This window comes from Lissotriton helveticus, chromosome 8 (genome assembly GCF_964261635.1).
Source record: "Lissotriton helveticus chromosome 8, aLisHel1.1, whole genome shotgun sequence".
NCBI classification, from domain to species: Eukaryota; Metazoa; Chordata; class Amphibia; order Caudata; family Salamandridae; genus Lissotriton; species Lissotriton helveticus.
This window is the reverse complement of record NC_136069.1, coordinates 1,714,606,003-1,714,622,078: the sequence shown is the minus strand read 5'-3', so window position 1 is coordinate 1,714,622,078 and position 16,076 is coordinate 1,714,606,003. Positions and strand designations below refer to the sequence as shown.

The 16,076-nt window shown below is 51.1% G+C and overlaps 1 protein-coding gene across 1 annotated transcript in view; it reads right to left on the bottom strand.

Moving 5' to 3' along the window:
• LOC144774146 (NACHT, LRR and PYD domains-containing protein 12-like) overlaps positions 1–16,076 on the bottom strand; it is a 669,012-nt gene that overhangs the window by 291,737 nt on the left and 361,199 nt on the right. Inside the window, exon 5 of the mRNA XM_078659165.1 lies at positions 1,915–3,634. Within this exon, the coding sequence (XP_078515291.1) occupies positions 1,915–3,634 (1,720 nt within the window). The remainder of the gene's footprint in view (positions 1–1,914; positions 3,635–16,076) is intronic.

Sequence of the window (16,076 nt, the reverse complement as noted above, 5' to 3'; positions counted from 1 at the left end):
CCGGCGCCCCCGTCACGTGGTGGTGGTGGCGAGGGCTTCAGGGCCTATCGCGGCCCCCTACAAAACTACGGCGGCCCTCTCCTCACATCGGGGGCCACCGGGACAAGGCAGGCGATTGCGGGAAGGCCCTCCAGTCGAGCCGGGCCCGGGCGGTGAATGCCCAGTCAGCGCCCCAGCAGGGGTCTTCGGGGACCACAGCGCCCCAAGGTACAGCACTAGCCGGGCGTCGCATCGCTTCGTGGACAGGTACGTCAGTGCCCTCAGTGCTCAGGCTGCAGCCGGTTTTAAGGGCCCCGCGCTTTTCAGGTAGGGGGGCAAATCAGCACGATGGCGGGCAGGATGGTGCTGGGTACTTATAGCGCCTCGGGGTCACAGCGCTCAAATGGGCAGTAGCGCTTCAGCCAGCAGCAGGATGCAGGGATCCAGCGCTTCTCCAGGGCACAGAGGGGAGCGCTGGAGGGGGCACACTTCAGTTGAGCAGGACAAGCAGTCCAGATGGCTAGGCAGTTCAGGAGCCTTGCGCTAGGAAGGATGAGCGCTTAGCATCTCAGTCAGTTTAGCCAGGGGGATGAGGCAGGACAGCGCTGGGGACACAGGTAGAGGCAAGGCGGCGCAGAGATGGCACAGCCCAGTACCTGGTTGAACCCTAGTAGTCCTGTGGCAGTTTGGTTTCTTCTTGGCACTTGATGGTTCCTGCGCCCTTTGTAGATAGCAGTTTCTTGGTTTCTTGAAGGGGGGGTTGAGTTGACGGCTGCTGACAGGATTCCTCAGCAGGTCGCTGCAGGTGGTCCCTGGGTTCCCCTCCCGCCGGGCCAGATCAGTGGGCTAGTTCAGTGTTCCTCACACAACTTGGTGGGCAGCGCCTAAACCCTGTCACCCCCAGTGATATAGGTTCCTGACTAGGCCCTACCGCCTAAATCTCCTACGTAGGGTCCCCCAGGTCAGTGATGCCCCAACTGACTGAAACCTTTTCCTCCTTTTCTTTATATAAGCCCAGGTCAGGTGACCACCCTCTAAGGCGGCAAAAACAGACTCCGCCCCTATTCTAGAAGGTTCCAGGAGCTTCCCTAGTCTAACTATGGGCAGGCAAGGCAGGCTGGTATGGCAACAATGTTTAGGGGTTCCAACCAGCTCCTGGCAAGTAGAGTGCTACTATAAAGAACACGCTGCAGTAGCAGGGGTCAGTGGCAGCCATGTTGGGGGAAGAGAGCACCTGCACCTTAGAATTGATTTTAATATTACACAGGGCATCAAAACTTCACAGGGCCTACACAACTTCGTTACGATGGGGGGACATCCTGAATTAGGGGAGCTAAAAGCGAAAAATTTCAGGGAAAAGGGCCAAGTCCAATACCCACCAACTTGTAGTTGGTGGTAAATAACGAATCCTTACAGGTGAAAAGTACTCACTTGAGTGCTTCCTACATTTCAGATTCGGTAATTTACCGAATCGATATTTAAGAATGCAGTAATTTTCAGAATTCTTAAATACCGATTCGGTAAATTACGAATATGAATTGTGCCACCTACATCCCAAATGCCTAATACTGGTAGGTAACGGGCGAAATTCGGTAACTTCGGCCGTTACCGACCGGTATTAGAGTACCTACATCTGGCACTTTGTGAAATATGATGGTTAGCTGTGCCCTTTACGCACAGAAGCACACGGGTGATGACAAAATTACTAGCAGCCGCAGAAGTACCATGAAACAAAATGCCTAGCAAGGCTCAGTGGTGTAAAATACCAGATAAAGCCAAGCACAGCCCACAAACTCAACGCTCTGCCAAAGTTCAAATGTAATTTTCTGTGTTTTATACTGTGCATCCCTGACAGGAAGTCCCATACTACCAGTTTTTTAGAATTTTTACTCTAAGACACAGATGTTTTGAAATATACGAAATTGAGAAACTTACCGAAGACTGGGACATTTGATTAAAAGCGGCTTCAGCACTCTGACACCCTCAGGACTCATTGTAATCTCATGTAGATCAAATCTCTCGATTCCTGAATGCTGTAAACAGAAAACGAGTGCTCTGAAATCCATGGAAGTCATCTCTCGCTCCATCGTACTTTCTGTTATACTTATGTGTTTCACACATACAGGTTCTGTTGTCAAAAACTCTTCATCTTGAGTCTCGTACAAATATTGGAATAAGTCCACCATGTGACTAGTGATCTTGTCTCCTTCTTGTTTTAGTTTTTCTGTTATCCAGGCCTGTAGCACAGGTTTGATTTCGGGTGAAACCTTCCACTGGAGTTTCCTGTTTATCTTCTCCAGTCTCTCTGTATTGAGAAGGCCGAACAGGAAGCGCACGGTCAGCATCAAGTGATTGTTTCCCAGCTCTGTGTATTCCTTTAGTAAGTGGTTCACGGCTCTCTGCGGACTCTCTGTGTTCTCTGCAGTTGTATCATTTCCTTCTAGGATGTAAAAGAGCGCCGCAAAAAACTCCTGGAAGCTCAAGTGGATGAAGCTGTAGAGGCTGACCGTATCAGTACATTGTTTAAAAATATTATTGTTCAGGAAGAGGGATTGTAGGGCCGGGATGTCTACACCATGTTTAACTATGTCATGTTCTTCAAATAGGATTTTCTGCTGATAGACGCCTTCCTCAGCCAAGGCACACAGACTCTTCAAGTTACTGGTAATGTTTTGCTGCACAGGGTCTAAACTCTGCTGCTTCAATAAATTGAAAAGAAAAAGCAAGTAGACAGAAGTAATTGTTCTCAAATCACGCAAAGAATCCTCCTTATCTTCCATCTGCTCCTTGATGACAGTGCAGACAATCCAGCACACGATGGGCACAAAACACATGGTGTAGAGGATTTCATTTTCTTTTACAATTCTGATAGCGTGTGAAGCTTGTATTTCATTTCCAAAGAACTTTGTAAAATATTCTTCCCTACCAGCTTCAGAAAACCCAAGTATCTCTGCGAGGCGTCCACCCTTCACGCACTTTCCCAGGGCGTCATAAGCAGTTGGCCTGGTGGTGATTATTTTATATGAATCCTTTATATACCTATTCCTTAATAAACTGAAGATTGTTTTACCCATTTGAGATTTTTTATCAGGATCATCAGACAGCAAACCTTCAGGGATTTTAAGTTCATCGAAGCCGTCGATGATGAAGAGCATCCTTTCGGGGTTGGCTTCGATCTCACCCATTGACAGGCGCGGCCCCCCTTCAATGCTGGGTAAGATGAGGTCAGCGATCGGCCTCTGTGCACTCAGCTGGTTATATTCTCTGCAGTTGATGTAAAACACATACTCAAATCTGCCCCGGAAGAGTTTGCCCGATGCCCAGTCGAACATGATCTTTCGGGCCGTCATTGTCTTTCCGATCCCAGCCACTCCCTGGAGCACCACAGTCCTGGGGACGTGTCCGTCCTTCTCAGGGGAAAATAAATCTTTGATGTTAGAGTATGAATCTGCAGCTCTTTCTTCCATAAGCTCTAGATGTCTCTCTCCACAAGACATTATTTCATGTTCTTTATCTTTCCTTTCACGGTAGTTCTTTAAAATGAGGAGCTTTGTATACCTTCCTTCTAAAGTCACAGTTTCACCGAATCTACTGTCATTATCTTTCATTTCTCTGAATTCATCTTTAATATATTGCTTGTACTTCCTCTTGTGATCTGTTTAAAAATAGAGACAACATATGAAAAATCTACTTAGGAATAAAATGTGAGTTAAGAGTGTTACGGTTTAATGTAACTGCACAGTCACAATGAGCATGAAACACTTCAGATGTATCTGTAGTCGCCGCTACGGTTGGTTCTTGTTTGGTGTTATCAAAGAGAATAAGACATTAAACAGTGACACTGTGATACCATCGGGGATTCTTTGTTGTCCTGAAATGACAGACTTTGGATTGAAATAAACAGGACAGGAGCATCAAGGACATGATTCCCAGGAAAGAAGACTATTATAGGAAATGGAGGCTCAATTACAACTACATTTATTTCCTGAAAAGGTCTATCAGCAAAAAAAGAAAAACATCACAGGTTCATCAAACAAGGATCCAAAATACTTAAGATAAACAACAACAGTGTCTACCTTCCACAGTTGTCCTGACGCCCACCAGTCCACGTGCAGCCCCCCTTTAAATGGCGCGTCCTTCACTACAATGTATGTGATGGAATCTGAACCCCTGAAGCAGTTGTGTGGGAGACTCTACATTCATCAAGAGAGTCAACATCGCTGATGGCGAGTGAAGGTCACACAGAGGAGCCGCGGGGGCCACAGTCCAGGAGTGGATCTAACACAATACCAATTTCAAGGTAAATGAAAAACTACAACTGCTCTGGTAATGAGGGAGGTGCCTGCTGATCCCGGGAAATACCGCTACCCCACGCTGAGCCATTCATCAGAAACCGTATAAACCTGCTAATATGAGTTTCCATGTGAAAATGGGGAATTAGGGGGCGTGGCCAAGATGGCGGGGTGAGGAGACGCTTTCTCCCGGAGCTCCCGACCCGGCCCTAACCCAGAGCTGTTGGAATCGCCTGTTCTCCCCCCCCGCCCGGCACCATACCGGACGGGGAAGGCGTGAAGACCGGCCAGGCTGCTGCGGGACCGGAGATCAGTCTTGCGGAGGCCCGGGAGGCGAAGTTTGGAGTGCGGCGCGGATCGCCGCTGAACGGCGTCGGAGCCGGAGCAGAGGTGGGCGGCGCCTGTATCGGAGAGAGGAGCGGGTCTCTGCCCGGCGCCTGAAGGAACCTGCGGTAGCGCTGTGAGGGACAGCTGCGGTACGCTTGGGTGGCGCGAAGGTATGGGGTGACCCAGGACAGCGCCGGCGGCCTGCCGGGACGCCCCTCCCCCTGGGGTCGGCCCTTCTGCGACTCGGGCCGCGGCTGCGGCCTGGATCTCCGGAGGCTTGTGGGCCGGAAGGGCAGAGCCCCTGAAGACTCGGCCCGCGCAGGAGGTGTCGGAGAGGGGCCCGGGAGTTAACGCGGCCGGAGCGCAGCGTTGGGGGTGCCTCCGCGGAGCGGCCCACGACGAGCCCCGAGCGAGACCAGAGTGGAGGCCGGTAACTACCCCGGTACCAAGGGCGGTGACACAGTTGGTGGAAGTACGCGGAACCGCGGGCCGCCCTGGAGGGAGCGGAGGGGGCCGGCGGACTGCAGACGGACATTGCACCCCTGGGAGGAACGCTGGAACTGACTGGCCGCCCGAGGAACACGGCGGAGTCCCACAAGTGAGGAGATAAGGGGAGGTGGCGACCCTAGCAGTGTGAGGCCTGTGCCACGAGGCCGGTGGTCGGGCTCCGGGCCTGACGCTTGCCCGCTACGACCCAGTGGACTGTAGGTGGTATCCGATTCAAGGAGGGTGCCCCCATGGTCTTGGCGGCCCGGCAGCAGTGCTACTCCAGGGCGGACAAAGAGGGGAGTTATCACCGAGCTATCGCGTAGGGAGTGCCTCTGAAGATCGTAGCCTTTGCGGCCCTGGGTGGACAGCCAGTGGAGCGGGGGGACGACGGTGGTCAATAGCACGGCCTAAAGAGCGGACGCTGGCGTGGGCCTTCCGGGGTGGCATACCCGGACAGAGAGCAAGTGAATCCCAAACACCCCGTCCAGTGGAGCTGCGTGTGGTCACAGAACGGAGGACTGGCTGGCGGTGAGCAGCGGTGCTGCCCGGCGGAAGGAATGGCGAATCAGAAAGGTGGGAAGAGGAACGAGCGCACACTCCCGGAACTGCTTGGTAGGTCCCAGAACAGGGGGGACAGGAATCACAAAAGATTTAAGATCCCTGTAAAGGATGTAGCAGACTCGGATCGCTGAGAGAAACTTGGACTGGGGAAGGTTTTGTGGGTAGTGCGGAAAGTTATAAAAAACAATTATAAAAAACAATTTCTGACTGGATAAGAGCAGGCAACTAAAGTGCAAGTGACTGGCAGGTACGCAAAAATAGTAAAATTCAATGGCAACATTTTATTTTGATCCTCCCAACTGGGTTACAATCTAAAACATAATAAAAACAAATACAAATCACCCAAAATGGTGATGCAATAATTATAATATACAGTCAAAGTGAAAAAGTCGACGTGGCGTTTCGGTGCTATTCAATCTTGACACCTTCATCAGGACAAAAAGGACATTTGACTCCGTATCTGTGTTTAGTTTAAGAGAGCTTTTCAATTGCTTTCACACTTGCTGTGGATTTCTTTGATATTCGTCACAGTTTTTCTGGCTTATGGATAAAGCAAAGTGTTTTCTAGGTGCACGGAGGAGCCACCGATGATGATAGGAGGGGCTTCTAGGATATTTGTTAGCGACCAACTCTCATATCAGTTGGACATATGGGTATGATCAAATTGATGTAGACCGTTCATCTGGTTTCTTTCATGATAGGGAAAGATAATATCTTTGATTCGAAATTCGGCCTCCCTGCTCCTCCGTGCTGCTCCCGTCGTGTTGATTAGCGATAGGGACAGGAATCAGCCATCACCGAACGCGGCGAGTGGCTCACAATCGGCAGGGGGCTGTGAGCCGCCGGTCACCAGGTCCTTTTTGGAGTCACTCTTTGGCACGTTGCGCGATAACTTTCAAGCGCTTAAGCAGGAAGTGGCCGGGGAAGTTCGTGAGATACGGAGGGAGGTGGATGGCCTAGGAGAGAGAGTGGCCGCGACAGAAGGCACTACACAACGGCAGGACGAGGATATTGCGCAGCTACAGCAAGAAGTGTTGCGCTTGAGGGACCAGCAGTTAGACCTCCAGGCCCATAATGAGGATTTGGAAAACCGCTCCCGGCGGAATAACATAAGGGTCCGGGGAATTCCATCGGCGGAGGAGGGATCAGATGTAGCAGGATTCCTGCGGGAACTCTTCAGAGACATATTGGGCGAGGTGGTGGATTTTCCAATAAGAATTGATAGGGCTCATAGAGTGGGGCCCCCGAGACGTGCTAATGCCCCACCCCCGGATCTCTTGGCCTTCCTTCCTGATTTCCCACTGAAAGAAATAATCATGGCGGAGGCCCGGAAAACACCCTCACTGGCCTTCCGAGGGCACCCGGTGGCCTTGAAACCAGGACTTGGCCGCGACCACCCTACAAAAATGTAAGGCGTTTAAGATCGCGACAGACTTCCTAAAGCAACACGAAATGCCTTACTCATGGGGTCATCCTTTCCGCCTTATTTTTAAGTGGAACGGTGAGGTGCATCAGCTGAGGTCCCTGCAGGACACATGTGAGGTATTGGGGATCACCGCGGAGGAGGAGGAGTCCACTACGCCTCACAGAAGACGCACCTCGGACGACGGATGGTGCAGGGTCTCGAGGCGCAGAACACTGGCGGCGCCTCAACGTCCAAGCTCGCCCATCATCAGGGCCGAAATGGCGAGCGCCATCCAAGCTGCTGCGGGAGACGCTACGATGAGTGATGGTGTCGCGCTGACAGCGTGAGATTGCTCCGGGGGGAGAACGACACAGCATTGCAGATTTCGCAGGCAGGGGATCCTGTGGGGCGGGGAGGGAGCGGAGGGTGGAAGGGTGTGGCTGGACGTCCACTTCGATACTTAACCGCGGACTTGTCCGAAAGGACATGGCTGGGACAATTCTTCAGAAGGTGCTGGGGGACCTGGAAGGGGAGGGAGTTGGGGGATGTTGGGGGACCGGGAGGGGTACGGGAGGGGGGAGAGTTGGGGAGTTGGGGACTGGGGGGTTGGGAGTTGGGTACGGGGTGGGGTGGGTGCAGTCCGTTCAGTGCTCTGCTTGTTCTCACGTGGACCCAGTGAGGGTCATGTCGCTGCGTAGGCTCACACATCGATCTTCCCTATTTTGGACTTGTTGCGTACATCACTTTGTTCTGAAGTATTATGGCGTCCCTTAAGGTTGTGACCCTGAATGTCAAAGGGCTTAACAACCCTGTTAAGAGGCGGGCAGTCCTGTCCTTGCTATAGAACACACAGGCTGACATTTGTCTCCTCCAGGAGACTCACTTGCTCGCACGGGATTGCCATAGATTACGATCACGCAAATTCCCCACGCAGTTTTTCTCATCGAACACCACCAAAACGGCGGGGGTAGCGATATTAGTGTCTGCTTCATTCAGGGGGGAGGTATTACACAAATTCGCAGAGCAGAAGGGGAGACTCTTAGCGCACAGGTTTAAACTAGGGACCCTGACATTTACCATCGGACGATATACTGTCCGAATGAACAACAGGATAGCTTCATGCGCTCAGCACTAGTAGACATAGCGGCATCTCCAGATAGACACATTATTTTGGGCGGTGACCTAAACATGGTGTTTGATTCGGCTACAGACAGGTCGGCCCGGCGGTCCCCACAGTCGGGGGAATTGTCACAGCTGACAAAGTCCCACTTAATAGATCTGGATTTTCACGATCTTTGGCGCTACTTGCACCCTGCAGACCGGGACTACTCTTTCTACTCTCACGCGCATAAGACATACGCTAGGCTGGACCACCTACTGGTTACTGGTCCAGTCCGTGCTTTGGCTACGACATCGGAGAAGGGGGTCATTTCCTTATCGGATCATGCGCCGGTCTCGGGATCATTATCTTTGCTAGCTGATCGGGGCTCTCGCAGGGTCTGGCGCCTTAGGGACGCTCTCTTACATAAGAAAACAGTTGTGCAGCGCGTTGCGGAGGCAATCAGGGACTTCCAAACACACAATGACAACACTGATACCTCGGTAGCCACACAATGGGCGGCACTCAAGGCGGTGGTCAGAGGGGAATTCATTGCGATCTCCTCGGCAGAGAACAGGGATCAGAGACATAAGCGGGACGAGCTCACGCAAAACGTCAAGGAACTTGAGGTGGTGTATCGGAGGTGTATCGTCGCACGGGAGCCCCCAGGATCTGGAAGCAGCTGAAGGCAGCGAGGAAACTCCTATCCTCTTTAGATATGGATAGGGCAGAATATGCGGCGCTGCGGCTGAAGCATGCTTATTATACAGGGGGGGACAGGTGTGGCCGCCTCCTGGAGAGCAGGGTGGCCCACGAACGCCACCGGGTGAAGGAGATCGCGGTTGGAGGTGGCGGGATGGTCTCGGAGGACGCACAGATAGCCGAGACCTTCCGCCGTTTTTATGCCGACTTGTACACAGGGGAGGACCTGCTGGCGCGGGAGACAGAGGATTATCTAGACTCGGTTACCCTCCCGTCCCTGGCACCGTCCCAAACGGAGTTTCTGGAACGAGAGATCCGGATGGAGGAGGTTATCACCGCCATCTCTAAGCTTAAACACGGTAAGGCCCCTGGCCCGGATGGCTATACGGCGCTCTTTTACAGGACGTTTAGTGCCACGCTGGCGCCTATACTGACGAGACTATTTAACTCCTTGGCCGAACCGGGGGCGATCCTGCCGGATCTTTTGCAAGCCACGGTGTCGGTCATACCCAAACCCGGGAAGGACAGGGCCCAGTGCAGCTCGTACCGTCCGATCTCCCTTTGAAACGGTGACCTCAAACTGTACACGGGAATTTTGGCGGCGCGCTTGGCGCTCTATCTGCCGGGTCTGGTGGAACCGGATCAGGCCGGCTTTGTGCCCGGGAGGCAGACGGTGGATAACACCAAGAGAGTGGTACATATCTTGGAAAAGGCAGCTCGGGTTCCCGGAGAAAGGATGCTATTGTCGGTTGACGCTGAAAAAGCGTTCGACCGGGTGCACTGGCCTTATTTAGCTCGAGTGCTGGAGAAGATGGGCTTCGGCGGGAAATTTCGCTCTTGGGTGTTTAATTGCTACAGGTTCCCATCGGCGGTGGTGCGGGTGAACGGCTGTAGCTCTTGGAGGTTTAATATTGAGCGAGGCACCAGACAAGGATGCCCGTTGTCCCCATTCCTCTTCGCTCTGTATATGGAGCCTTTTGCCCAAAGTAGGGTTCCAGAACCTGCATCAGTTTCAGCCCAAATCCTGCTCTTGGGCCAGGGGGGCGATAGACCAAGATTCCGTTGAATGCAGGGTTAGCAGAGTCAGATAGGGAAAAGTATAAGACCTGAAATATATCCTTGGGATCAGAAAGGGGTGTAGTATGGCAGTGGAATTTATCCTGATACAAAATAGCCAGGCCACCGCCAACACGGCCTAATCTGTCATATCGGGTTAGGCAATAACCCTCAGGGACCGCTTCGACCAGATCAGGGCCTGAAGAATCTTTGGCCCAGGTCTCCGTGATAAAAACCCAGGATGGTGTTTTATCTAGAACAAGCTCCTTAAAAACGATATTATTTTTAATAAGCGAGCGAGCATTGAGGAGAAGACAAGTTTCGCTAGGACTTTTGGGTGTTGAAAAAGGGCGAGGCTCCGGAGGAGCAGGAGGGAGAGAGAGCTTAGGCTCATCCGCATCTCTCTGAAAGCAAGCACAGCCGGGACGTGTAGAGAATTCCTCAGGTCTGTACCGGTGAAAGCATGGGGCAGGAGAGGGCTTAAGCCGCAATACATCCTGTAACGAATATTTCAAGACAGGGGCGCCTACCTTATTTTGGCCAGAGGTCCAGCCGTCCAGCCCGGCCTCAGCGCGGACGGGCGCAGACGGGCTGGACTCTGGCGTGACTCCGGCGTGGCTGCGGCAAACACGCTGCGCGCACACGCTGCGCGTCATCGCCCTCGATTTACGAGGAGCTCTAGCCAGTCCTCCTGACTGCTAGAGCGCGGGAGTGTCTAGCGTTTCCTGCACCTACCCAAAATGGCGCTCCGAAATTCGAAAGCGCGAGGGACCGGGCCGCCAGAGTAGCAGTGAGGGACACAATTTAAATTGCAAGTATGCGCACAGGGGGAATTAAAAGCCAGGTGAAAACGCTACTAAAATAAAATTGCATCAAAGAAAAAGCGGGAGTTTTAAAAATAGTCAGCACACGAGCATAACGCAGTGAGCGCTCGCCAAACAGCCTCCTCTGTCTTGTCGCTGATGAGCTTGGGACTCTGTTCCATTGCCCGGGCTATACTAAATAAACCTGGATACGGTAGGATATGGTAGACTTGGGCAGTCCCCCCGCCACCGAGACCCCGTAGGTGGGTACTTATGGTTCTACAAATGGTGCCCGAATAGGAACCCCACGAGCACGAAGGTCAGGCCCGGTAGATGTGAGGCGGTGTACGGAGAGACTCCAACGGAGGTACCCTACCCAAGGGATTCTTGCATTTCGGTAGCCAAACGACTCACCCACTGTTCCTCCCCGCCGGGTCTGGGCCACGTGACCACGTCCTCGCTGGGGTCCCCTAACTGTGATTCCTAGAACAGGACACGGCCCTGCAACTGCAGAAGAGAACTACCCCTGTCAGGTAAGGGTGGGCTGATCACCCACCAAGTCTGTATGGTCCTGCTGTTATTGACTTTTGAAAAAGCCAAGGCAGCGAGGTGAGTTCCCAGACCCATTGTTGTCTTTTATCTGTTTACAAACATGCCGGTCAGTAGTAAGTTTAAGAAAATATGTTGTTGTATGTGTACGCAGGACTCCCAGATGGAGGCAGCTTGTTCGCTTCCTCCAGAAGGGACCCCTGGCCATGCGATGTATGTTAAACATGGTCCTTCTGCCATATTGTTTGCCTCCTTCTGGGTAAAATATACGAAGCAAAGTAACTCAGAATTGCAGTGGCCACTTTATGGCGCCTTTGATTCCCAAGTTCTCGCCAACTTAGAAGAACAATTGCTAAAAAGAAAAACCCGCCCTTCTATGTTCGAATCTGTCCGATTTTGGAGGAAAGAGATAGAGCAGAGAGCTAAAAAGCAGAAGGCTCAGGAGAGAAAACAGGAACGTATGTCTATGGCTGACCATGCTAGGGACACCTACAGAAAAGGGCAGAAAGATCAGTTGAAATAGCCGATAGGGAGCACAGACTCAGGGCTGTTACCCCGCTAGAGATAAGAAGAGACGAAACCAAATGAACGTGGAGGGGGATTCCTTGCTCAATACTATTTTGGATGGTCCGCCCCATTATGCCCCTATGTATCCTGCCCTGCAGACTGCCCCAAAGCCTCATCCTCACCCCCCTGCCCCGCCAGCCTTGCCTACTCCTACGGCCTTGCCCGCTCAGCTTTCCCCGGTAACACCCCCACCCCCTATCCTATCCCCCACTCCTCTGTCTCTAGGCCCCCATCGAGTTCCACTTTTCAGACGGCTCCAACACCCACCCTTCCAAACCCTGTACACCTGACCTTTCATCCCTTACTCCTATCACACCTGAATCATGTTTTACTTCCGTGGGACGCAACTTACAGACACTCTTTATGACACCAAGGAGAGATTCCCTGCAATCTGCCATATGTTTTGCTGGTCTTGAAGAAACAGACGCACAGAGGAAGCAATGTCAATTCTGGATTAATGATGGGAATATTTACGGGTTTAAAGAGATATGGTCCACCTTTCCTCAGTCGACGACTATGCAACAAACTACCATGGCTGAGTACATGTGCACCTTGGTGATGAAAAGGTATGAGGCCTTGTTCTTGCAAATACCGGCAGGTCTGATTGAACTACGGTTGCAGATAATGCAAGGACATGTGAAGGGCGAGGAAATGTATAATGCCATCTCCACTCTAATTGCGTATCGTGATGCCACAACATTCCCTGACCCCTTCCCGAAACAGCTATGCCCATGAGAGAGGCGGCTCCAGTCTATTTTCACGCGGTCACTGCAGCGCAAAATAATGGTCAGGCAGTTGATGCGCATTGGTGTAGAGTATGGGTCCACGTTCCCTGGAAGAGATCAGAGGTTATGCAATTAAAGGGCCAGCTGCCTGATCCCCAAAAGAACGCAGCCGCCTTATATCAAGAGCTGGGTCAGATATGTTCTACAGGCATTCTTATTCTAGATGCTATGGACTTGCTCTTCGGCACAGTCGTCCCCACTGATGTATGGGATAAGATTCCGTTTTAGAGGCCATGGAAAATGCACGAGTGGGAGGGACAAAGCCAGATGACGCCATTTTGGCCTTACCAGGTAAAATATTGACGCTTATGAAAACAATGTTGCCAGAAACTGTTGTCAACTGGGATAAGATAAATGCCTGTAGGCAGCAAAAAGATGAAAGTGTGGCTGACTTCTTTATCCATTTTGAAACAGAATACAAGGGACATAGTGGCTTGGACCCCCGGATCCCAGGCTCTGGCCCAGTATTTGTCGATACATTTTCAGCAACTTGCTTCCTGAGATTTCTGCCAGGCTCAAGAAAGTTGAGAGTACATGGTCTGCCAAGACTAGGACTGGTATCTTGGCTATGGCACAGTATCACAAGAATAGGGAGAATGAAGATAGAGAAAAGGAAAGTAAGAAGGCTAGGTATCTTAAGACTAAGGTACTTCTGCAGCAGACTTATCCTCCCCGAGGTCCCGATGCCAGCGGTAATTTCAGACCACAGCCCCAACCCCCTCCGAGGGCTCGCCAGTCTACCCCCGCTGGCCCTCAATGTACGGGAGCCCTCCAAACAGATCAGTGTGCTTATTGTAAAGGGTACGGCCATTGGATAGATGAGTGTCCCCTATCAGCTGAAAACATTCGAACAGGGAAGACTCGACCTCGCGCTCTTAGGGAGGGCAGGCCGACTAGGGACCATGGCCCTCCCCATCCACAGGACAAAGAACGTAGGCCCAGGGATGACGCTCCTGTCCAGCAATGCCCGGTCAATAGGTTTGATGAATACGTAGCAACACACACTTATTACAATGATGATTATGATAAAGATGATGAGACAGGGTTCTATCAAGCATAGGACAGCCAGGAAAGGGGTATTACTAGAGTGCAAACTCCAGTGGATCAAAGGGGCCCATATGTTCAAATTTCAGTTGTGGGAAACAGTCAGAATTTTCTTTTGGATACTGGGGCCACCAGGTCTTCTAATGCACGTCTGTCAGTCCTGTATGCACCCCTTTCTGGCAAAATAAATTTATCCGTGGGTTTTGCAGGAACACCCGTGACCAGACCTGTCTCTGAACCCCTCCCTCTCGATATTGGCCCCGCACATGTTGATGCTCCCTTGGTCCTTTCTACAGGTTGCAGTGAAAACCTATTAGCCATGGATTTACTGAAAGCTCATGTAGTCCCCAAGGTGTATCCCTAACAATTTCCCTCACCGCAGCCTCCTATATGTATCTGTCCGGTCCCCTCCCACCAGAGTTGCAGTCTTTACCTTCCTCCCTCTGGGCATTATCAGACACTGGTGTGGGGTGTCTCAGCATACCCGCTCATGTGGTACGCATTCAGCCAGGTGCAATTCTCCCCCGCCTCCGGCAGTATCGACTACCCACGGGAGGAGAAGTAGCCCTTTTAACAATAATATCTGAATTGATGGACAAGGGCGTAGTGGAGGAGGCACATGGTAATATCTGTAACAGTTACTTGATTCCTTTTCCGTGGGATGTGCGCACTTTTACTAGGAACTGATTATGTTCCTTATCACTTCTTTCACTGATAATGCCCAGAGGGAGGAAGGTAAAGACTGCAACTCTGGTGGGAGGGGACCGGAGACAGACGGCTGTGCATGCGCTGTCTTGGCCCAGATGTTCGGAGGTCATCATCGGGCATGTGCCTATTTTATTCAGCTACCGTAGGTCCTGTTGCGAGGGCTCTCCCAGGATGCCTACAGGCGACCGCAGCGGCCGCACTCATGTTCCGTCAGAGTGCGGGGATCGTCATGAACTCCCCCTTGACTCTGATGGTTCCTCATTCTGTGGATACCCTCATTAATAACACCACGACACAGTACCTCACTAGCGCACGACTCACAGGATATGAATTGACACTCTTTTCCAGCCAAATTAACAACAAGAGATGCACCATACTGAATCCCGCCACCTTACTCCCACTGGATACTCATGATGCCCGTTTAGAGCCACATGACTGTATATTGAGGACAGAGGAGGAGACAAAGGGACGGGTTGACTTACAGGATAATGAGGCAAAAAAAAACATTTTATTAGGATACCGACTCACCCCCTAATTAAAAACAGAACAGTGCAAGGGGAAGTTTAAACAAATAACTGCAAAAAACAGTTATTTGTTTCAACTGCCCCTTGCACTGTTCTGTTTTTTATTAGGGGGTGAGTCGGTATCCTAATAAAATGTCTTTTTTTGCCTCATCACCCTATTTTAATCACCACTTTTTGTGTTTTGCACTGCATTGAATTCCCTTGTGATCTGATATCTAGTAACACATTCTCTGCCTGAAGTGATTGTGGGTCTGATCCAATACAGTCAATTACCTTTGGAATGGTAGCAAGTCTCTATGATCAAGAGACACACCATCTTGATAGATGGATGACCAAATGAGAAGATTGATCACTGCGATACATTGATGGGAATCCATTCAGTTGCTTTTGGATCTCACTAGCAATCACTTGATTTTTGCTCTCTTTTTCTGGCTTTGTGGGCTTTTATGTGACTTGTGTTCTGACTCACTCTTTGAGGAGTTTAAGCCAGTTGGATATATTGTTGGCTTTTAGACCCCCGGTTCTTTTTGTTCATTACAATGTAGTACAAGTGGATGTAAACCTGGGCAGGTCTTTAAATATCCCTATGACCCTTTCTCTCTCTGTGGTGTTTATGGTTGACTTACAGGATACCCCGATAGCAGACCCAGAAGGTACACTATATGTGGGCGGATCTCAGAGGGCCAGATGGTAACACATCAGCCGCCTAAGCACTCACAACATTGGAGCAAGTAGTAGAAACAGCTCAGATTCCGCAGTGCTCTGCTCAAGCTGCAGAATTAGTGGCCCTCACTAGAGCCTGTGAGTTAAGCAAAGGAATAACGGTTAATATCTACACTGAAAGTCAGCATGCTTTTGGGGTGGCTCACAATTTTGGAAGACTGTGGAAAGAAATGAATTTCCTTACTTCACATGGGACAAAGATTCAACATGGCCCCCTAATTCTCCGATTGTTAGACTCCTTGACATACCCCAGAAACATGGCCATTATAAAATGTAAGGCCCCTAAGAAAGTGATAGATGATGTTGGGAAAGTCAATGCCCTGGCTGACCAGAAACCCAGCCAGACAGCTCTAAAGAAAAGGTTAGGGATGTATGTAGCAGGTCCCGCAAGGTGGGTGGCAGAGGGGGGATGGTAGAAGACACAGTACAAAGTGTGCTTGATATTCAGTCCCATGCTACTCCT